The 23,412-nt window shown below is 50.4% G+C and overlaps 2 protein-coding genes across 2 annotated transcripts; one reads left to right on the top strand and one right to left on the bottom strand.

Moving 5' to 3' along the window:
* Nucleotides 1–6,579: 6,579 nt before the first annotated feature.
* C1QTNF8 (C1q and TNF related 8) lies at nucleotides 6,580–8,093 on the top strand. The gene is made up of 2 exons (XM_008928197.2): nucleotides 6,580–6,859; nucleotides 7,546–8,093. The coding sequence occupies exons 1-2, from the start codon at nucleotides 6,580–6,582 to the stop codon at nucleotides 8,091–8,093; spliced, it is 828 nt and encodes a 275-aa protein (XP_008926445.2).
* A 13,619-nt stretch (nucleotides 8,094–21,712) lies between these two features.
* Nucleotides 21,713–22,858, bottom strand: SSTR5 (somatostatin receptor 5). The gene has a single exon (XM_008928199.2). It carries the CDS (start codon nucleotides 22,823–22,825, stop codon nucleotides 21,713–21,715), a length of 1,113 nt encoding a protein of 370 aa, XP_008926447.1. The 5' UTR covers nucleotides 22,826–22,858.
* Between the last annotated feature and the right edge of the window lie 554 nt (nucleotides 22,859–23,412).

Below are 23,412 nucleotides of genomic sequence, written 5' to 3'. Positions count from 1 at the left end.
TTCCAGGTAGCATTCCCTATCCCATTATCCACTCATAGCATTCCAGGATGATGCTTTCTCCCAGTGGGATCTTGCTCTGGCTGTGGCTGAGCAGTGGGATGGGGGTGGATCCCATGTGGATCTGCCACGGCAGCTCAGGGCAGGGAAGAGCCGTTTCCGGGCACCCTCATGTGGAAACTTTCAGGGAATTCTGCTTCTCCAGCTGTTTGGAATGTGCTGCTCACTCCGGACAGGGGTTTGCAGGGAGGATGGGATGGGATGGGATGGGATGGGATGGGATGGGATGGGATGGGATGGGATGGTCCTGCTGCTTCCAGCACCCGTGTCTGGGTGTCCCCACCATCCCCCAGTGGGACAACCCCACCCACTGCAGGGACAATCCAGCTGGGACAGCCCCAATTAGGACCCTCTGCAGGGACAATCCAGCTGGGACAGCCCCACGGGGGACCCTCTGCAGACACAACTCCTCCTGCTTTACTCTGGCACACGGAATGCTGAATTCCCAGGGTGACTGAGTCAGCAGTGGCAAATCCCGGTAAAGCTGCCTTTCCTTTGGAAGGGGGCAGGAGGGTTGGGTGTCTTTTGCTGTGTCGGAGAAGCTGCCCTGGGAATGACTTACTGTAACTTCCCGGTGCTGAATCACCGCCTGGACTTGCTGTGGAGCCGGGAATGCTTCCAAGGAGCCACCCAGCCCAGAGCAGGGACATTTCCAGGACACTGCAGGCATGTTCCTGGAGTCAGAGGTGCAAGCAGGGACAAGGAGAAGGAGAGAGGGAAGAGCTGTTTGCTCAGCAACCAGCAAAGAGCCTTTTGCTCCCTGGCTGTGCAGGGCAGGCATGGTGGGACCCTGGGAATGTGCAGGTTTCCAGATGCACGGGGGTGTTTCCATCCAGACACAGCCTCTCTGCCCCCAGCACCTGCAGGGAATGCTGTTTAATCCATACAATCCCCCAGGCCTAAGGGTGTGCAGGTAACAGGAAGGGAGGTTTTGGAACCTCATCTCTTCCCATGCAAGAGGTGAAATCCCAGCTGGAGAGAGCAGTGGGGACCACAGCAGTTGCTGCTGCTCAGGGAGAGAGGAATTCAGGCAGTTCACCCCCACGGGCTAAAAAAAAGCACCACAAAATAAACCCCAAACCGGATAATTAAAAATGGAGCTACATTAGTGGAGTGCCAAACGTTCACCCAGGCCATTACAAATCCAGATGCAGCTAAAACTCCACGGCTGGCTCCTGGCTCTGCCTGCACTCCTGCCCCTCTCCCAGCCCTCTGGGCTCAAACCAGCACTCCCAGTCCCTCCTGTGCATCAAACCCCCCAGGCTGGGGCGTCGCCCTGGGTCATCTGCAAACCACAGCATGCAGTGGAAACTCTGAAACTCTGAAACACTCCTTTCTGGCATCCAAATAGCCTTGTCTGGGAGTTCTCAGATCCCTTCCTGGCTGCAGACAGGCTCCTGAGGCTCAGCTCCAGCCAAGCATCTCCGGGACGTGGGGTGGGAGAGGCTTTTGTGGTGCTTGGAAGCTGCCACGGCTTCACCTTGGGACACAAACTCCTTCGGTTTTCTGGGCTTTGCCACAGCAAGTGGCTCCTGATGAAATTTTAGACCCTCACAGGGAAGACAATTTAAAAAAAAAAAACCAACAAACAAATCACTTCCAAGAGGAAACCCAGTGTCCAGACATTCCCAGCCCTGAGGATGCCTCGTTTCCTGCTGCTGGCGATCCAAGGAGCTCCGGAGCAGTGAGGAGGTTGAGGCTTGAGAGGAGACACAAAAGCAGCAGAACTGGAATATTTTCCATCTCTGGAATGATGACACATCCATCTCTGTTTTCCATCTCTGTGTTTTCCATCTCTGGGGCTCAAGGAAGGTTTTAATCTGAAGTGTCCTCGTGGGTTTTGAGCCGGGATTTGTCCCTGACTCCAAGGGGCAGTGCCTGCTGGGGTTTGGGAATTCAAAGCAGAGAGAGTCAGAGGTTGCTTTTCCCAGTCAAGCTTTAGGAATAACGGGAAGGGAAATATTGGCAGGAATTTAAAGGGATGCATCCCAGAGCAGTTCCTGCCTCGTGAACTCTGGATATCACAGCTCAGCACAGTTCTTGGTGGGATTGATCCTTCCAGCTTCCCTGCAAGGTAAGGACACACTCCCACTGCTCCCAGGGAAAACATGGGATGGGGCAGATTGGAAGGACACACTCCCACTGCTCCCAGGGAAAACATGGGATGGGGCAGATTGGAAGGACACACTCCCACTGCTCCCAGGGAAAACATGGGATGGGGTGGATTGAGGCAGATCCACACCTTTGGCACGACCTGTAAATCCCACAGGGGCTGTTCCAACAGACCAGGCAAGATTGGGATTCAACTTGAAAATTCCACATTGCTAACCACAGGGAAAACCTTTGGATGCAGCCTCCAGGCTGACTTGCTTTGCCCTCCTGCTTCATTTTCTCTGTTGCAGAGCAAATTAAGGTGGTTTTTTGCAGCTATTTCAGTGATTTCTTATCATTTGTTCCTTTAGATCAGAGCATGGAAATCCTTCAGGTACACAGGGAGATTAAAAAGCTTTGCATGAACAAATGTGCCTCAGACATAAACTGTCTACCTTGAGCTCTGAGATTAAACTCCATCAGCATCCCAAAAAAATCAATCAAGGTGCTCTCTGCAGCTCAAATAGTGTCAAGGAAAGATATTTAAATCAGGACTTGCACAAAAGAAGAAAGAATCATATCATTTAGGTCTCTGAAGCAGAACTAATGGTTTCTGCCCTTCTTCAGCCAAGGTTTGGGGGATCCCTAAAGCCCTGCAGGGTAGGAATTGGGGTTTTTTGGCTGGCACACACCAGGAATACCAGGTGCCACTGGAAAAACAGCTCTTTTGAAGCAGGTAATTCATAGCAGGTTAAAAATATGTAAATAAAAAGCTTGATGGATTAGATTGAAGTCAAGTCCTTCCAGGGTCAGTGCAGAGCAAAAATACACTATTTAATCATCTGGTCAGCCTTGGATTTTGATGGGGGGGACAAGTAACCCTGGTTTGGGCATTGTTTGAATTGGGTGCAAAAAGGCTGGATTTTCACTTAGAATGGTTTGGGTTGGAAGGGACCTCAAAGCCCATCCAGTGCCACCCCCTGCCATGGGCAGGGACACCTTCCACTAGCCCAGGTTGCTCCAAGCCCTGTCCAACCTGGCCTTGGACACTTGCAGGGATGGGGCAGCCACAGCCTTGGAGTGAGTTGGGACCAGAGCAGACAAAGCCCAGTGTGTTGTTTGCTGCCTTTTGAGGAAGAAAAACCTCTGCAGGCCAAGTCAAACCCCTCATCAGCACATTGGACAAAACGAGGTCACAATAATTGGCTTTAAGTGAAAAAACAAACGGTTAAAAACAACCTCTCACTTTTCCTCCCAGAACTTCAATTCTGAACCTCATTCTTTTTGCATTTTTTTAAGGTGCCCCATTTGACTTCCCCACCACAAGGGTTATATTTGCTTCTCCTCTGAAATTTGGCTCCAGCCATTGTTTCCTCCAGCCTGACATGCTCTGGTTACAGGGAAATTCTTACCATGCTTCTTTCCTTTCCTGTCCCATCATTTCTCTGGTTTGAGGTTTCCCTTCCCCCAAGCTCTGCTTTTGTGCTGGATGTCTGTCAGACACAATCCTATCCTGCTGAATTTATCCCTGGAAGTGTCCCAGGCCAGGTTGGACGGGGCTTGGAGCAACCTGGGCTAGTGGGAGGTGTCCCTGCCCATGGCAGGGGGTGGCACTGGATGGGCTTTAAGGTCCCTCCCAACCCAAACCATTCCAGGATTCACCATTCTTTCCTTGCAGTCCTCTCAGACTCCTTCCTTTCCATCTCCTTCCTGTTTTCCTTCTCCTGTCCTTGTTTTCTGTGCCCAGGCTGTAAACCTGAACCTCTCTTTACTCACCTGCATAGTTAAGTTTTCATCTAACCCCAAAATATCACAACCAAATCCATGTTTCTGCCACAACAATATAAGAATTTCACTAAATTTTGAAGGAAATTGTGGTGTGGAGTTGTCAGCTCCAGGATGCCCTGAATTGTCTGAATTGTTGCATCATTTGCTTTTTTTTGTTTTGTTTTGTTTTGTTTTCCAAATGCAATTTCTAGCCAATAACTTGAGTTATTGCTCTTCCTGAATCATTCAAGTGGCCACAAATCCTTCAGTGGGGGCTTGAGTTCCTGTCATGTGAGCTGTGCACAACCTGAACACTGAGTTTTCACCCAGACTGGCTTTTTTTTTTCCTCCCTCAAACCACTTCTAAAATCAGGAAAGTCCTTCACCTCAGGGAAAATAATGGCCTGTGAAAATGTAGTGATTTCTTCGTGTTTATGAATCCTTTCCCTTCTGCTGTTATGAATAATAAATGTTCTTCCTCCTTCATGGAGGTACCACCAGCAATTACATGCTCTGCTTTAATGTCCTGATAATGGGATCAAACAGCCTGGACTTTATCCCAGGTTATTGTTTGCCCTCCTGGGAGGGGCTAAAGGGCTTTTATCCCAAAGAGGATGGATTGGGGCTCTGAGTGCACATGGAATCACTGAGGGTGGAAAAGCCCTCCAGGATCATCCAATCCAACCTTGTCCCCCAGCCCAGAGCACTGAGGGCCACATCCAGGCCTTCCTTGGACACCTCCAGGGGAGGGGACTCCAAACCTCCCTGGGCAGCCCCTTCCACAGAGACCACCCTTTCCATGGAGAAATTCCTCCTCATGTCCAACCTGAACCTTCCTCTTGTCCTGTCCCTTGTCCCCTGGGAGCAGAGCCCGACCCCCCCCGGGCTCCCCACTCCTTTCAGGTACTTTTAGAGGGCAATAATTTCCCCCCAAGCCTCCTTTCCCACAGATTAGGACACTGGGTCTTCCACAGACATTCTGTATATTCACAAACCTAAATCACTCCACAGGAGACCCCAGAAACCCCAAATCCTCTCTGCAGTCCAACATCCTTCTCTGGTCACGCCCAGGCTGGTTTTATTCCTGACTTTCTGTCCATTTAAACTTTTCTGTTCCTGGCTGGCAGCACAAAAATGGCTTAAGGAGTGAATGGAAATTAAAAAGGACTTAATGAAAATGAAATTCAAGCCCTGAACGCCGATAGAAAAGGAGTATTGATCCCTCCTGGAAGGAGGGACAGTCATGAATAGGAAGATATTTCGAGTTCTAGGGGATTTGATGAAAGGACTTGCACTGCTGGCAGAGGGAAAGTCATTATTATGTTGCTGCTAATGAGTATTTATGGGCTTTCCAGGGAGCTGCATTACACCAAGTAATAAAAGGTGTGAATGACAGGGGCAGGTAAGAACGAGAAGAAAACATCTCCCAGGAATGCTGGGACAATCCTTGCCTAGACTGACATGTTTTTTTTTCCTCTCTATTTTCCCACCTGGCTCACTTTGTTCCCAGTGAAGCCTCTGAGCAGCCCCAGGGCAGGATCCCCTCCCTCCCTCTGCAGGAGGGACCTGTGTGTTCATGGAGCAATTCCTGAAATCCAGGACATCCAGATCCCACCTTCCCCCTCTCTTCCAGGAATTCCAGCTGGTAGAAGAGGAGCTGTGAGAGCTGTTCCCAGCCTGAGGTCGATACAAGTCCATCTCACTAATTGGACCTTGGAGAAGCTCCATAAAGGCATCGATCCAAAAAATCTGCCCTGGCTGAAGCACCACTGCAATCAGTGGGATGACACTAATTACACATGGAACCAGGAGGCAGTTGCCTGTGTCCAGTTCCAGTCCCTTCCTAGGGTTTGGGAGCCAGAGAAAATTCCCATCACTGCCCTGTCTCCAATGTCTCCTCCCTGTGTTTCACTGAGGGCTTTCAGAGCTCACCAGCAGCAGCTGAAAATGCAACAGAGCATCTCAAATCTCCGTGTTTGTGCAGAGCAAATCTCACTTTGCTTTGGGGCTTTTTTTTTGGCTTTGCATTCCACACATTGGAAAATAAAAAGGGAAAGTCCACACAGGAATTCTGCTGGGAAGAGCACAAGGGGGCATGGTCAGAACCACAAGTCTTCTTGGGAAGATGTTCCTGGGAAGAGGTTTCCAGCCAGAGGCTTCAGGAGAATGTCTAAAGAGAGAAATGATTTTTGTTTCTTTTAGTTTCATTTTTCTTCAGGGTTTTTTTTCTTCAAAAAAAACCTGGCTCAGGCATTATATTGAAATAAAGTTGCATATTCTGCCTTTCATTTTGAATTTTGCAGGATGCTGGTGCAACAAACCAAGAGAGCAACACTTTGTGGCTTTTTTTTTGTGGGTGCCTTTTACTCAGAACCTTTTGTAGGGGCTGTTCCAAGAGCAGCCAAGCATCACCTCCAGCAGAGCTGGAGCTTCTCATCTCAGCAGCTTTTGTTTGGTTTGGGTGGTTTTTTTTTTTTCCTTCTTTTGTTTACCTGGTGTCTCTTGTCAGGCACTTTTAGGTAATGAGGGACAGGGGTTGCCTTTTCCACTGCTTGTAAACAGCGGGGACGTGGGGCCACCATTCCCACCTGGAGTCTCCCGGTGCCACTCCAAGCTCGGCTAATAATTAACCCCGGGAAAAGCACCTCGAGGTAACACCGACAGATGGCTCTGATTGGAATCGCTGTGTTAATAATTCCTGTTCCTTTGCTGGTCCAGCTGGCCCTGCTGAAGATGAGGGTGGTGCTCCTGCTGCTCCTGGTGTCCGTGGGGAACGTCGGGGCCGAGCTGGAGAAGGGCCCCCCCAGGCGCCTGTCGTGCGTGCGCTGCTGCGGCCCCTCGGAGCAGCCCGTGTCCATCCTCTCCTCCAGGCACACCAGGACGAGCAGCAGCCCCTACTCCGTGCCCAAAGTCCAGCCCACCATAGACATCACCATCCTCAAAGGTGGGTACAGCCAACCACCCCCATGGCAGCCTTTGCCTTCCTCGCTCCTCCCTCCTCCACGAGCTCTTCCGGCGTGTCCGCCCGGAACGAGGGGTGCAAGAGTCTGTAAGCCATCAAAACCCCAAATCCTGGAAGTTCGTGTTAGAGGTCACACCAAAACTCAGGTTCAAACGTTCTCACTAAGTCACTAAGTGGTTTAAAAACTGAGGGGAAAAAAAAAAGGCTTTTTCCACAGTGCATTTCTTGTCTCAGCAAGGCAGACAAATAAAAGTGAAGTGTGAAATGCAGGAGGTGCTCCAGGAGTCCTGTGAGCACAGACAAGACCCAACCACCTCCCCCAGGCTCAAATCAGGCCTCAGCAGAACCAAAAACTTGTGTTGTCCCCGTCTCTGCACCCAGGGGGTGAGGGATGAACGCTGGGTTCGTGTCCCTGCTGTGGTCAGGCCGTGGAGTTCCACCTTTGGACACAGAACATCGGCATCACCAGCTTGGTGCAGCCAAGCTTCCCCCCTGGCTTTATCCTCCTGAAAAATGGGAAAGTGCTGATGTTTGACCACTATTTCCTGCTGTGTGTGCTGGGAAAGCAGCGCCCCAGCACCTCCTCTGCTCGTTGTCTCCCTCAGGGCGTTCCCGCAGCTCGGGCTCCTCGCGCTCACGTCTCACAAGGTTTTCCTTTCTGCTCACAGGGGAGAAGGGCGAGATGGGAGAGAAGGGATTCCCTGGAGCAGCTGGGAAGGCTGGAGAGAGAGGATTACGCGGCCTGAACGGCAGGAAGGGCCAGAAAGGGCAGCCCGGCCCTCAGGGCCACTCCTGCAAGCAGCTCTTCGCCGCCTTCTCGGTGGGCCGGAGGAAACCCCTGCACAGCTCCGACTACTTCCAGCTCGTCACCTTCGACACCGAGTTCGTGAACCTCTACCAGCACTTCAACATGTTCACGGGGAAGTTCTTCTGCTACGTGCCGGGCATCTACTACTTCAGCCTCAACGTGCACACGTGGAACTACAAGGAGACCTACGTGCACGTGATGAGGAACGAGCAGGAGGCGGCCATCCTGTACGCCCAGCCCAGCGAGCGCAGCATCATGCAGAGCCAGAGCCTCATGCTGGACCTGCAGGAGGGCGACGAGGTCTGGGTCAGGATGTTCAAGAGGGAGAGGGAAAATGCCATTTACAGCGAGGAGTCCGATGTCTACATCATCTTCAACGGGCACCTCGTCAAACCGGCCGTGGAGTAGCCGCTCGCCGGCTCCGGGCCCGAGGCTTTGGTAGATCCAGTAGAGTCTTCCCTCGTAGAAGTGCACATCTAGTTCCACTTGGAAGGGTTATAGATCTGGAAGGGTTGTCTGTCCATGCCCAGTGAGGGTGGAGGTGGCTGTTCCAAGGTGCTACGAGCTGCACAAGCACCCACGAGGCTTCAACTCCAGCTCTGCAACCCTGTGTAGACCCCCAGTAACACCCCTACCAAGCTGGCAGCAAGAATTTAACTGCTTTCTCTGCTTTACAGAAGAAATTTTAATTATACCTAAGGACCAGTTATCTGGGTGCTAATTAAGAAATGTCATTCTTCCTGCTATTGGGAATCTTTGAATTGTCCAGGAAGGGTTACAGATCTACAAGGGTTGTCTTTCCATGCCCAGTGAGGGTGGAGGTGGCTGTTCCAAGGTGCTACGAGCTGCACAAGCACCCACGAGGCTTCAACTCCAGCTTTGCAACCCCGTGTAGACCCCCAGTAACACCCCTGGAGGCTTTGCCAAGCTGACAGCAAAAATTTAACTCCTTCGCTCTGCTAGAGAGAAAAAAATTTAATTATACCTAAGGGCCTGGGTGCTAATTGAGGAATGTAATTCTTCCTGCTATTTGGGAATTTTTGCATGGTCCAGGAAGGATTATAGATCTGTAAGGGTTGTCTGTCCGTGCCAAGTGAGGGTGGAGGTGACTGTTCCAAGGTGCTACGAGCTGCACAAGCACCCACAAGGCTTCAACTCCAGCTTTGCAACCCTGTGTAGACCCCTAGTAAACCCACGAGACCCAGTAATATCCCTCCTAAGCTGGCAGCAAAAATTTAACTCCTTTGCTCTCCTTTAGAGAAGAAATTTTAATTGTATCTGAGGTGCTAATGGGTGCTAGTTAAGGAATGTCATTCTTCCTGCTATTTGGGAATCTTTAAATTGTCCAGGAAGGGTTATAGATCTATAAGGGTTGTCTGTCCATGCCCACTGAGGATGGAGGTGACTGTTCCAAGGTGCTACGAGCTGCACAAGCACCCACAAGGCTTCAACTCCAGCTTTGCAACCCTGTGTAGACCCCTAGTAAACCCACGAGACCCAGTAATATCCCTCCTAAGCTGGCAGCAAAAATTTAACTCCTTTGCTCTCCTTTAGAGAAGAAATTTTAATTGTATCTGAGGTGCTAATGGGTGCTAGTTAAGGAATGTCATTCTTCCTGCTATTTGGGAATCTTTAAATTGTCCAGGAAGGGTTATAGATCTATAAGGGTTGTCTGTCCATGCCCACTGAGGATGGAGGTGACTGTTCCAAGGTGCTACGAGCTGCACAAGCACCCACAAGGCTTCAACTCCAGCTTTGCAACCCTGTGTAGGCCCCCAGTAACATCAACCCTAAATTCCAGTTTTGTTCCATTTCGTGCAATATTTCGTTCTGAGAGCACAATTCCAGAATTAAATAGCAGCATCTCCACCTGGGAAAGCTTTTCCAGAGGCACAGAGCTGGAAGAGCCACAGCTACCCCTCTGTACTAATACCAGCATTCCTTATAAGAACATCCAGCATGGCTGGGAATGTGGGTTTCCCATTTGAAAATGGTGGGATGGTTGGAATTTGCTGAGCTGGAATTCCATGGCTGGAAATGGCCATCTCACAGCACTGTCATTTCTGGAAAATGGAGAGGAAAACTGTGAAGAACAGGGGCCTTTTCTGCAAAAAAAAAAGAAAAAAAAAAAAGAAAAAAATCAGTGATATTTGATATTTTAGGAGATTTGGGTTCTTTTTTTTGCCTAAAAAATTTTTGATAGAACAGTGGAAAGGTAAATGCAACAAACCCCATCTTTTTATCCCATTCCTCCTTTCCCACTCCCTCAGTTCCTCATCCTGAACTGTTTGTGTGAAGGATGCAGGAAGAGTCCTTGCCAGGCAAACTCCTTCCCACAGCTGTTGGAAAAAGTAGCTGAAATAAAGGTATTGCTTTGAGTACCTGCCTTGGTTTCATTTTTTAAGCCTTTTCACAGCACGTGGCTGAAAAACACCAGACTGGACATGGAATAATCTGTGGAGACAATTTGAGTGCCTTTAGCACCGAAGGATTCCAGGAATTAAACTGATCCCAGCTCCTCTCCTTGCAGGCCTGTGAACAACCATCACAGGGAGACAGAGCAGTTAATCACCCTTTTTTTTTACCAAATAAATACCAAATCTTTCAGATCTCACGGTCCTCCTGAAGACAGGGATTTTTAAGCAGCAAAGGAAAGTCGGGATGGATACAGATCCCAAGCCTTGAACCTCGGGGTCTGCTCCTGCTCCCAGCAGGAAAGGGAATGTGGGAAAATTCCAGAGCTTTTAAAACCACATTTGAGGGCTCAAAATCCTTTTTCTACTTCTAAGTCATCCCTCTCCCACCTGGATTTTGCAGCTGAACTCCCAGTGTGGGTGCAGGGAATTGTTGAGGGTCCTTTGGAGGTGCTGGAGCTGACTGGTCACTGCCAGCCCTCATTCCTCAGAATCCAGCAGTTTTCCTGCAGTTTTGGCTCACTCCCATCTGCACTGACTGTAATTAAAAAGGAAAAAAAAACCTGACCCAACTGGAATTATTGCCAGGGAAAAAAAAATCAACACAACAGAATACCTTCAGTTCTCTGACTTCAAAGCTACAAAATTTGCAATTACTGGGCCAAATTTTGGCAACAGGGAGGAGAGAAACTCATTTAACACCTTCTCCTTCCCCTCCTTGGCTTGTGTTAATCCACACTGATGCTGGAAAAGTTATTTTCTCCCAAGAAGAAAGCAAAAATCCACCCTCTCTACCCCTTTATCCAGATCTCTGTAACACACAGGGAGAGATATTTTGATTATTGAAGCCACGGGACACATTGAAACCCCTCCTGACCCATCTGCCATCAGCATTAAGTCATTAAAGCCACGCTGCTTTCAGGTTGCAGAACGACCTTTCAAATAATCAAAAAGGTTATTGGCTTGCCTCCATTATTCAAATGAGTAATTTCTAGCATTAAAAAAAAAAAAAAAAAAAAAGTAGAAAACTCAACCCCGGGAGAAAAATTGAAATCTCTAAAAAGCTTAATGTACAAAGACATTCCTAATTCCACCTTTTGAAGGCATCAGCAGTTTTTTTCCAGCTTCAAGGGCCGGGAGAAACATCTCTGGTTAGAGGAGTTTAATGAGTCCAATCCAAAGCACAAATATTTGAGATCTTTCATCCCCACACAGGCAGCCTGCCAGGCTCTTTCTTAGAAGAACAGAATTTAAATTCCCTCCCCCCCCCCTCAATATGTAGATTGGAAACTGAGCTTTGAAAAAAAGCTTTTAAAGTGGAGGCTTTAAGTGCTCGAATTTACATGAAAAAAAAAAAAAAAGCTTAATTTGTATTTATTTTTCCAATCGGTTCCCTAAATTGGCGTTTTGCATTTGGTGCTTTGAATGGAACCAGGAGGGATCTGTCAGAAGCTCTTTCCCAAATCCTGAATTACACTGAAAGGACAAAGCAGCCTCAGCTGCCAGAATTCCCTGGGGAATTTGATTCAGGAATATAAGACCTGGAGGTCCCTCTCAGCCCAGGATCTCGTGGAAGGTGAATCCCCCAGTACAAACCAATTTCTAAATCGGTTTAATCGCCCAAATAACCTGCCCTGGCCTTGGGCCAGGAACAGGAGGCAGAGGAACCTGGGGAGATGGAACTGGAGAACAGGAGCCTTGTGTACAGCGGGAAATATGGAAAACAGCAGGTGAGAAGCATTTACCCCCAAAAAACCTCTTTGGGTTGATACAGGAGGATTAAACAGAGTTTGAGACAACATCCCTTCAGCTTTCTGACTTCAAATCTGCAAAAGCTGCGATTTCTGGTCCAAATTTTGGCAGTGTGGGGGGGAGATAAACTCATTTCACAGAGTTTAGCGGAGCCTCTCCCGAGGAGGAGCTGGGACAACACCCGTCCCTGTTCCAAAAGGTGAGGGATGGAAGAGCAAACGGAGGACCTGCCCACATTCCCTGAGGGCAGGGGGAGATTTATGGGCAACGGGAGGAAAAAACACTTGAAGCAGAAGGAGGATCAGACTCCTCAAGTGGTTGCAGCGAGAAAAACGAGCTCTCCATCCCAGGAAGCCCTGGATGGGACACTGGGATGTGCCAGCAATGATCGGGGCAGCTCTGCCAGCACAGAGGACTCGGGACACGCTGAGCTGTGCCCTCTGAACCTCCCTGTCCTGCAGGTTGAAGTTTTAGGCTGGAAAAGCCACGAGAAGCAGCTCCTGCTAAAAATCCCCCTGTGGAGAAGCTGAGCCAGAGATGTTTTCCCCGCTGCAACTTCCAAAGTCCAAAATCCCACACGGCTTTTAAACCCCTCCGCGGTGGTGACACCCCCGCTGTCCTGGGCAGCTGTGCCAGGGCTGGACAACCCTTTTGGTGTGGAAATTTCCATAATATCCAACCTAAACGTCCCCTGGCACATCCCGCCTGTTCTGCTTATTGCGCTCACCTCCCTGGATCACTTATTCCCCCCCCTTTTTTTTTTTTCAGTGAGAGCATCCAACAGATCCCACATTCCCATCTTCTCGCAGCCTTGCTTTGGGGGGCGAGGAGGTTGTTTTGGCGAGGTTTCAGCCCTCCCGGCTTTCGGGAAGGTCAGGGCAAGAACAACAGGCACCTCTGCCTTGGGCAAACCGCTTTCTTCCTCTCCATAAGGAAACTTTCCTTTTACAACAGGAACAGGCAGATAACATCGGGGCAGATAAGGGAACCAGGCAACAAATAAAGCTAATGGATTGCCTTTGGATGAGTTGAATGGAACTTAATGACTCCAGTAAGGACCTATTCACTAACACGGATTTAAAGCCGCGCATAAAAGGCAGGAGATAGAAGGGGAAAGTGTTAAAACAAACAGAAACCACTTCCAAGGCGGGGAGCGATCCGTGGTTAAAAGGCTGCAGACTTTGGCCTGCCCAGGTTGCTGCTTCCCCACCCTGCCCTGGCTCTGGGAATGGCATTTCCCAAACTATCGGGAAAAGGCTCCGGCGGAGCGACAAAGGATGCGCCAGGACAGGCTGGGGACCCCCGTCCTCCCCCCGGGAGGGATTCGCACGTCCCCAGGCCCTCTCAGGAGGGAGGGGGACGTGCGGGGAGAGGTGGGACAGCTGGGGTGATTCCCTGTTCCTGCTCCTGCCAATCCTGGGGGTGCCTCGTTCTCCCCCCATTCCCCCTCGTTTTCCAGGGTGGTTTTAATTTCATGGCAGGATCCTGAAAAGGGCAGAGCTGCGTGTCCTCTCAGCCAGCTCACCCCACACAGCCCCTCAGCACCTTTGCTTCGCCTAATTTTGGGAGATTTTATATATTTTCTGCCTTTTTTTTTTTTTTCCAGTTAAATTCCTCTGAGTAAAGAAGAGCCCGGGCTTGTCCCAGCCCAAATTCTCTGCCCAATTCCTGCTCAAACAGGGCACAGGGACAGTCTCTGGCTCTGCAGACGTGCTGACAGCAGCTCCCCTGGGCGGGGGAATTAATTGTGCTCTCCCCAGAATTAACGAGGCCGTTCTGCTGTCCCGTTTGCATCTCTGTGAAGCCCCGACACCTCAGCCCGTGTCCTCCTCCTCCCGCAGCCCCCCCGTGCGAACACAGCCCCATATGGCGAGTGCCAGACGGGGCTGACGGCCCCGCATCCCACGCTGGCAAATATTCCATTTCCTGACGTGCATTTCCCCGGCTACTGACAGGAATCAGCGCGGCAAAGCGGCATTTCCACAGAATAAATTCACGTCCCTAAATTCTGTTTGGGTTTCTCCACCATCCATAAAATCTTCCGTGGGGCAAACGCGGTTCCAGCGTGTTTCTGGTTTTATATAAATGTGGGGCTGAGCTGGAAAATATAGAGCGAGCCAAGCAGTGGGAATAGGGGGGTCTGCATCCCTGAAATCCCGGAGTCATTAAGGTGGGAAGAGATCTCTGAGGTCGTCGAGTCCAGCCAGGGTGACACCACCCCTGTCTCCCAGTCTGGGATCCTCGACCAGGAGCTAGCACAGAATCCTGGAATCACGGGATGGGTCTTGGAATTGGCTCAAGGTCACAAACAGGATCCAGAGCTTAAAGGCTCAAGATAGAGCAAGTGGAGAAAGCTTTCACCTTCGGTGACTTTTCAGGGAAAGATGGAGAGATACAGAGGATTAAGTGTTACGAGATGGCAGCAGGAAAGGGAGAGGGAACACAGAAAGCCCAGAGCATCATCCATCTCATAGCAACCAGGGAGTCACTCCAACAACACCAAAATGGGCAGGAATAAATGTGACATGGAAACAAAAGTGCAGGTTGAGGTGAAAACCAGAGACACTTCGGGTGAGTGAGCTGGAGAAGCTGTGCTGGGAACAAACCACTGCGGTAGGAAAGGAGCAGCTCCAGCCTTGGCTGCAGGAGGGGATGGGCAGGGAAAGGCACTGGAATATGGCCTGGCAGTTTTTAAGGATGCTGCTGCATGGATCCAAGCTGTGCCAGGATCACAGATCCCAGGAAATGTTTGGATCCCAGTGATGCCCAGCAGGCTCAGGGGACAGAGGGCTGGGTTTAGCAGAGGCTCTCAGGATCCTGCTGCTCCCAGGGAGGTTTGTGTTGGGACATGGACAATGTTGATTTGGGAATTCTGACTCCATTTAGCTGCCACTCAATGAGGGAAGGAGCAAAACCACCACCTTTGGCTCTGCTCTTACTCCAGCATAAATCCATCAGCCTCTGGATCTCCTGCCCCAGCTCAGAGCCAACCCTGGGTTTTGCCTCCTTGGGAGAGCAACCAGGGGAAGATCCCAATGCCAGAGGATTCCAGGATGACCCTGCTGAAACCCAGGGGGCCAGAAATCACCAGTGAGGCACATTAACCACTGCTGAGCCCTCTGAGATCCCCACCTGGAAGCCCTTTGGAATTGCTGCGTTCTGCAAATGCCACTTTTACAAACTGAACATGTGACTTTTCCCCCCAATTTTCTTGGAATAAATCATGAATCACTTCCAAAGGTGCTCCTGTATCCCAGCACTTGCTTGTTTGCCTTCTACACACGAGCACTTCAGCAAAGCCCTTTGGTCTCCAGCAGCTGAAAATCCTTTTATTGAGAGATTTTTGTGGATCTCAATGAATATTCAGAACTGGGGACTCAAACAGAAATTACAATAATCAAAGACAATTTTCAGCCTTCAGGTGGGCCCAGGGCAGGGATTCCTTGACCTTCTTGTGGGTGTTTGTTTTCAGCAGGGCAGCCCCAGAGGTAACATTTGCAATCCTTTCATGAATCAAAGGCTTGGCCAAGAAAAAAAAAAAAGCCAAATAGGGAGATTTTAATTGGAAGAATTGTCTGTCGAGGTATTAAAAATGTCACTCAATCCCCGGGGTTTGGTGACTGGGTTTGAAACGTGTTAAAAAAAAAAAAAAACACAAACCACCACCAGTGTTGGGGAGTGTCACTTCTGTCTGCTGCTTTCTGGGAATGGCTGGCTGGGAGGACAGATTTTCCCAGGAATTTGTCAGGCTTTGTCAAAGGATGACATGTTTTGATGGGATGCCTTCGGAGGTGCTGTCAGCTCGGGGCTGGTTCCTCAGGAATCCACTGCCAAGCTGCTGGGGAAAACCCTTGGTGGGAAAGCTTTGGAGAAAGAGCAAGCTGAGCTTTTGGAGGCTCAGCTCAAACCTGAGCAAAGTCCTTTTTTTGGGATGAGAGAAGAGCCAGGGCGGCGACGGCTTCGCGGCACCGGGAGAGACGGGCAGCGGGATCCAGGGATCCTGCGAGGAATGGAGCTGATTCCAGAAATAAAAGGCCGGGAAAAGAGCTCCTCCAGCTAGAGCTGGGGCCAGGCGTTTGTGATGGCACCGAATTCCTCGGAGAGCTGTTTGCTGGAAAGGTCATTTGCCTGCTTTCTCTGGCGGTTGGAGCGTTGAAAGCCTCCCTAAATTGGCTCGTTAAATGTGACGCATTGCAGCAGCAGCAGCAGCTGGAACATCCATTTCCTGGCAGCTCTGATCCCAATCCTGACCCGGGGGGAGTGGGAGAAGAGGTAGGGTCGGGCTGGTCCTTGGTGAAAAGCAGGACATGGAGCGATCCCACCTTCTTTGGAAATTCTTGTGGTGCCTGATGTGACTCTCTGACTGTGACAAAGCTCCTGAGTGGCAGGTCCACTCCAAAAGGATCCAGGATCACTCCCAGGGGCAGCAGAGGTGTAGTGGGATTAAGATGGAGTTAAGGCAGATCCAAGGATGAGAAGAATAGAAGAAAAAGTTGCCCAGAGAAGCTGTGGCTGCCCCATCCCTGCAAGTGTCCAAGACTTGGAGCAGCCTGGGCTCGTGGAAGGTGTCCCTGCCCATGGCAGGGAGTGGCACTGGATGGGCTTTAAGGCCCCTCCCAACCCAACCCATCCCCTGATCCCATGATTCATCCCACACATGGTCCCTGCCAGTCCTGCCTTTGCATTCCAGGGACATTCAGCCCTCACACGTGACCCCCTGTGTGGACACCAGACCTTCCCACATCCCACATTTCACACCCCATCCTCCTCCCAAGAGAACCATCGTGTTGGAGACCAACTTCCCAGCATTCTCCTCCCAGAGCAGCAGCTGGGAAGCAGAGCAGTGGCACCACAGGGGTGTCACTGTGCCCTGGCACAGGCTCTCAGCCTCCCACTCGTCCAGGAGCAGCACCGAGACCTCTGCACTGAGATTTTCAATTAAGGAGCACAAAAGCCCGTTTAATAAACTCTGAGAGCCTCGTTAGCTGAGACACAATTAAGATTAATGTTGATTTGGGACCAGAGGAGACAGGGCTGGGAGTGAATCAAAGGGGGGCAGAGAGTTTGCAACACTGGGATAACACAAGGCTGAGTTTCCCTCCTGGAGCAGTGGATGGTATCCAGTGTATTGCTGTGCTGGAGGCAACCTGCCTGTATTTCCCTTTTCTCTCCAAACACCTGAGCACCCCAGGCTTGAGCTTTGCAGTCCTTTCCCAGCCCTGAATTCCAGGAGGGATCCTGACCCCCATGGCTGCACTGGATCAAAGTCCTCCTGAGCCTTCATCTGGCAGGAAACTGGGAAAGAAGGGAAAGGTTGTTTTGGCCTCCTGTGATAAGGAGCATCCCTGTATTTTAGGTCGTGCCTGGGTTGAGAGGGGGATGAGTCAGTCCAGCTTAAAACCTGCTGTGTCCTCTGCTCAATCTGTTTAACCTCCTCTAATGCAAATTAAACCATGCCTAATTTATTAATGTATAGGAAGAGAACTTGGCAAAAACATTTCTCTGCCTTTTAATGGCATTTTAGCAACAGAAACAACACATTTCTCACGGCTCACGCTGCCACTTTCTAATCCTTGCTGTGTTTTCACAGCACAGTCAGTCATTTCTTTGCCCAACCCCCCCAGCTGGCAGAGAATAAAATTGGGCAATACTCCCCAGATAAGGCCTGGCTGGGTATAAAGCCCTGGCAGAATCATTCCAGTGGCTGTGGAAATCCTGTGGAAAGGGCTGTTTGCCATCAGCCATCAGCTCAACCTGCCAGAGGCACGTTGGTAACTCACCCACTGAAGGTCTCTGGTTGGAATTCTCCTGCTCTGGGATGGCAGCAAATCTCCAAAGAGGCCAGTGAAGGGTAAAACCTGAGCTGACTTTGGCTGTAAAACCTCTTAAAAAGCTAGAAGTGCCTGGCTGTGAGGGTGGTTTGCAGGGAGGAGGAAAAAAAGGGTTAAATTTTTGGTTTTCACTGTAAATCAGACAAGGTTTTGAGGAGGGCAGAGTGAGATCCTGAGGGAAGAACAGCTCACCCAGGGCTGCTCCCAGGGCAGGGAATGTGCCCAGGGCTTGGAGACAGGGACAGAAATTACAGCCAGGGCTGAGTGTGATGGAACAGGGACCCAGCAGATAACACAGAGCAGATATTGGGGCAAGGCTGGGACCCCAGCAGATAACACAGAGCAGATATGGGGGCAAGGCTGGCTGCAGGAGCACTCAGACAGGCTCTGGCAGCCTGGGTTTTATTCCTATTTCAGCATTCAGGGTGTCAAACACCCTGCTGGATGCTAAATACTGCAATGCTTCTTCCTGTGCTTCAGGGAGTGATTTCCCGAGGTTTCACCCAGATTTCATCCCTCCCCTTCTGTCACTGTGAACAAACCACCTGCACTTTGGCCATGAATTGAGGATATTGTTTCTAGCCTGCCCCCCCACACACACAACCCCTGAGCCCTGGCAGGAGTTCCCTGGCTCATTTTCCACCCCCCTCAGCACTGCTGGGGCTGGGAGTGTTGGAAAAGGGGCTCTTGGTGGCACTGAGCCCTTCCCCAGGCTCAGCAGCACCATCCTGGCCATGCCACTGATGGAAGAGGGGTGAACATGTTGAATCCTCCCTCAAGACCCACTCTGAGTGATCAATTCATCCCCTTTGCCCCAAGAGAGCCCCACTGAGCCCCAGTTTCCTTCCCAAATCGTCTCTCTTGGAGAAGGTAACAACAAGCTGCACATTTTCTGGAGATTCATTGTCAACAAGAGCCACCTGATTGTCCATCTAGGGCTGTGTTTTCCAGCAAAACCCCCACCTGGATTAGGGAAAGGACACTTATGTCAAAGAGATGCCAAATTGATGCACCAGGACTTCTCCTTTTCGTAAAAAGTGACTATTCCTGGGAGGTTTTAATAAAACTTTGGTGCTGGCACCGAACATGCACTTTGTGCTGGGACTTTTCAAATCCCTCCTCTGTGCAGGTGTGGGAAAGGAAGCACTGGGTTGGTTTTAGAGGTGGAAAACCGAGGGGAATCAGAGCCCACCTCACATCAAAGCTGTCAGGTTAAAATCAGGAGCTGAGCCAAGATCTGTGAGGCCACAAGTTGACACCGAGAGCAGAAGCTTTTCCTCACTGGTTGGAGTCATCCCTTCCTCTTTAGCTGCCCCTGTTTCTGTGGGAATGGATTTCATTAAGTGCAATGTGTTTGCAAAACAAGGATTCCTTCTGCAAAGGCACATTTACCCGTTCCCTGGGGCCCCAGAGCCGCTGCCCGCTCAGGAAATAAAATTAGTTGTGATTCTTGGGAAATTAGAAAACAAATCAGTCATTACCCTAATGGAAAGCTCTTTTCAGTCCCATGGGTACACTCTGCACACAAGCCTAAAGTGGTTTCTTTGGGGGTTTGTGGAAAATTAATAGAAGCCAAGTTGTGCTGTAAATCAAGAGAGGAATTAGGAAAGAATTCAGAGGCTTCCAAGTTTTCTGCCTCCTGGTGTCATTCTTGCTGGCAAGGAGTTAATCTTCAGGGCTTTATCAAGCTCTGAAATCAAGGCAAAGAGGATCCTTGGGTTGATCAGCACATGGATTGTGCTTTTCAGCTTCCCTTGAGTCTTTCTGGTCATCACTGGTGGTCAGAGCATCAAAATCCAGGTGATTAGTGAAGGATAACCCTTCATCAGGGCCTGCAAAGGGGGTTGCACACCAAAATCAGCACTGATTGGCTCCACTTCTGTTCAATCTTAGTGTGGGAGCAAGATCCAGGGCTGGAGGGGATGTGCCAGTGGATGTTCCAGGGGGGCTGAAGCCTCTGTTAATTTTCTTTGGCTCTGGGATTTATTCTTCCATCTGCTCCTCATTATATTATTTTATCTCCAGGTGTGTGACTTATTGCAATGAGGGGCTTTTATTTTTATCTGGTGAAGTAACACCAAGTCCCTGTGGATCTGACAGGTTGAGAGATCACAGAATCATGGAATATCCTGAGCTGGAATGGACCCACAAGGATCATCCAGTCCAACTCCTGGCCCTGCACAGGACACCTCAATAATGTGTCACTCAAGGTGCCACCACAATAATGTGACACTCCCACCATGTGCCTGAGAGCATGAGATGCCTAAAAGGGGGGTCTGATCCTGGAATGAAATGTCTGGAAGGATATTTTGGGTCTGCCAAGTCCTCAAACCACTCAGAGTCTGCTGGTGGTTTTGTCTAACCCCAAATTCACAGAATCATAGAATGGTTTGGGTTGGAAGGGACCCTAAAACTCATCTCATCCCACCCCCTGCCATGGGCAGGGACACCTTCCACTAGCCCAGGTTGCTCCAAGCCCTGTCCAACCTGGCCTTGGACACTTCCAGGGATGGGGCAGCCACAGCTTCTCTGGGCAATCTGTGCCAGGGCCTCCCCACCCTCCCAGGGAAGAATTCCTTCCTAATATCCCACCTAAATCTCTCCTCTTTTAGTTTAAAAGAGTTCATCTGCTCCAGAGGATCAGGCTGGGGGTGGACAATGCCACAGATTTACTCAGCAACTGGAATTCTCCATCCCTGTGCTCTGCAGAGCAAGTCCCCAGCGCTGCACCCACGGGGCACCTCCCTCCACGGGAGCATTAATTATTAATTATTAATTACTGCCACTTCCCAAACGAGCTGGGAGCTAAAATGGTTTTTTCTAATCCCATCAATGGAGAACTCATGGCAAACCCACTGCAGGCAGATGAAGCTGGCAGGGAGGACATCAAGGCCTGCACTAATTACTCCCCATGTCTCAAGGACTGATAAGAAGTTGATTTATGCCTGCAACAGCCTGATAATTCCTGAAATAATAGATAGTGGGTGACTTAATTAATCAGAGTCGACCTGACTGTACTGGGATTTGGAGTGAGATTTGGATCCTGCAGTTGTCCCTCGTTGTATCAGGTGAGTTCTTGTGCTCTCATGTTTGGGGAATGTGAGTGTGGCAGGAATAGAATCCCAGAGTCCTCAAGGGCTGCCAAAGCCCTCCAAGATCCAGCCTTTGAGCAAACCCCACCCTGCCAACTAAACCACAGCCAGGAGGGGGGTTGAACTTGTTTTAATTTCTGAAAATACAGTTTATATTCACGTCCAGACTGACATTCAGAACCAATAAATACACACGACAGCTCCCCAGGACTTCACAATGATCAGCACTGACAGAACAACAGAGTGGTCACAGCACGTTTTCTATGCACTTTGGGTTAGAATGTGAGAACATCATGAATACACTGAATCCTTTAGGATTTAGACCTGTTTAGGATTTAGGTCTTCCTAATCATGGGGTTTTTTTCCTCATTCTTGGTGTGTTTGAAGGATTCCTGGGCACCATGAATCCCTTAGGTGGGTTCATGACAGCAAACCAATGCAGAAGGAGCACCCAGCAGGTTCCAACCATGGCTCATGCACAGCTCTGAGGTCAGTGCTGGGGCCTTTTGGGTATGAAACTCTTAAGAAACAGCATTTTTCTTGTAAGAGATCCCCTTGATGGATCTCAGAGACACTGTCTGAGCTGTTTTCTGCTTTGAGCTGCTCCCAACAGTGCAGAGCAGCCATAAGCCCAGCTTAACAAGGTGGTTAAAACTGATTTCGTGTGGTTTTGCATCACTAGGGCAGTACAAAGCCTGGAGATCTCCAGAGGACCCAAAGTGGTCCCACATGACCCAGGTCACCACGAGAGCTTGGCCACAGCCCAGCACAGCCCCCACCACTCCGAGCCGGGGAAGGGAGGGGAGTGAAGCCACTTCTATGTACATTTACTGGAGCCTGTGGGTCTCCACCTTTCACCTTTGCCACGAATTCATCTCTCCTCGAGGCCCCCCAAGTTCTCCAGCTCCACCAGCCCTTTGCAGCCCCAACCCACGCCCTCAGACCTTGCTGGTCTGCATGTGGCCGTTGAACTCCACGTTCCTCTGGGTCAGCATGGACTCCTGCAGGCGGCTGCTGTTCTCCTGCCTGTGTTCCACGGGCTCCCCGTCCTCCATGCCGTTGCCCTTCCGCAGGCAAAGGACTTTCTGAAAGCTCTGCTTGAAGTTGTCAGAGAGGAACCCGTAAAGGATGGGGTTGGCACAGCTGTTTGCATAGGACAGCACCACCATAAAGAAGTACAAGCCCTCCAGCACGGGGTCTGCTGGCAGGATGAATATCAAGTTGACGATGTTCATGGTGTAAAAGGGGAGCCAGCAGAGCACGAAGACCACCACGATGATCACCACCATCCTGGTCACCTTCCTCTCCGACCTCCTGCGCCTCGTAGACCCCACCCGGACCCCTGACGACTTGACCTTGATGACAATCAGCAAATAGCAGAGGCAGATCACCAGCAGAGGCCCAAAGAAGCCCAGGACCGAGGTGTAGACGATGAAAGCCGCCGACCAGATGCTGACGGGCTCCGGCCAGTTCATGTTGCAGGTCTGAAAGTCCTCCTGCACGTCCGAGAAGATGATGACTGGAAGCACCACCAAGAAGGAGAATGTCCACACGGTCACGCTGATGAGCTTGGCCACCCTGGGCCGCCTCCACTTGGTGGATTTGATGGGATGAACCACGGCCAGGTACCGGTCCATGCTCATCACCGTCAGGCAGAAGATGCTCGTGAACTGGTTGATGCCGTCCACGGTCATGACCAGCCTGCAGAGGAAGGAGCCAAAGGGCCAGTAGGAGATGGCGTTCTGGGTGGCCAGGAAGGGCAGGCCCAGCATGAAGAGCACGTCGGCCACGGCCAGGTTGAGGATGTAGATGTTGGTGACGGTTTTCATCTTGGCGTGACGCAGCACCACGTAGATGACCAGCGTGTTCCCGCTGAGCCCCACGGCGCACACCAGGAGGTAGCAGATGGGGATGAGCACTTTGTGGACGTACTTGAAGGGGGGCTGCTCCGGGAGGGTCCCGTTCTCCGTCGTGTTCGTCAGCAGGGAGGAATTCCCGCCGCCGGAACCGCCCTCGGCGCCGAACGCGTTGGAAAAGTACAAAGGATCCATAACTTTTTGCTTTTTAAGGCTAAAGGAGGTTAAACTTCATGGGCATCTTGTTCCTAGAAAGAAAATTTGAAGAGAAAGAAAAAAGAGAGAAGGAGTGAATTCACAGAACATTCAGTTTGACACGTCATTTAATTTTGTCTCCAGGTTCAGGATTTGTGTTGGAATTATGCAGTGAGCGTGTGAGATCAATGCCTGGACAAAGGGATTGCACAGTGGGAGAGCTCAGGGCTCATCCCAGGAGCTGCTGGCATCTGTTTCATTTTCACAGGATCCAGGCAGAGCTGGATGGAACCCTAAAGATGGGAGGCTGCACAACAGTAACACGGGAACAGCAGGAATCCTGCTGGGAAACAGGGGTGAGAGGGGAGAGGGTGAGGCCATCACACTTCCCAGCCTGAGGCAGAAGGAGCTGGGATGCCCTGGCACTTCCCAGCTCTTGGGATCAGAAGCTCTGCTCAGATGTTTCCCAGGTCTCCCTGTTTGCATGGAAACATCAGTCTGATGGATTCAAATGCCACTTATTGCCTGGCAGAGCCACTGGAGAACCCCCAGGGAGCACCAGCAGTGTGGAATTGGGGAACTAAACC

Source organism: Manacus vitellinus, unplaced genomic scaffold (genome assembly GCF_001715985.3).
Source record: "Manacus vitellinus isolate BGI_N305 unplaced genomic scaffold, ASM171598v3 scaffold_12_pilon, whole genome shotgun sequence".
Taxonomy (NCBI): Eukaryota; Metazoa; Chordata; class Aves; order Passeriformes; family Pipridae; genus Manacus; species Manacus vitellinus.
Note: the sequence above shows the minus strand (reverse complement) of the source record. Positions and strands in the feature narration are given on the sequence as shown.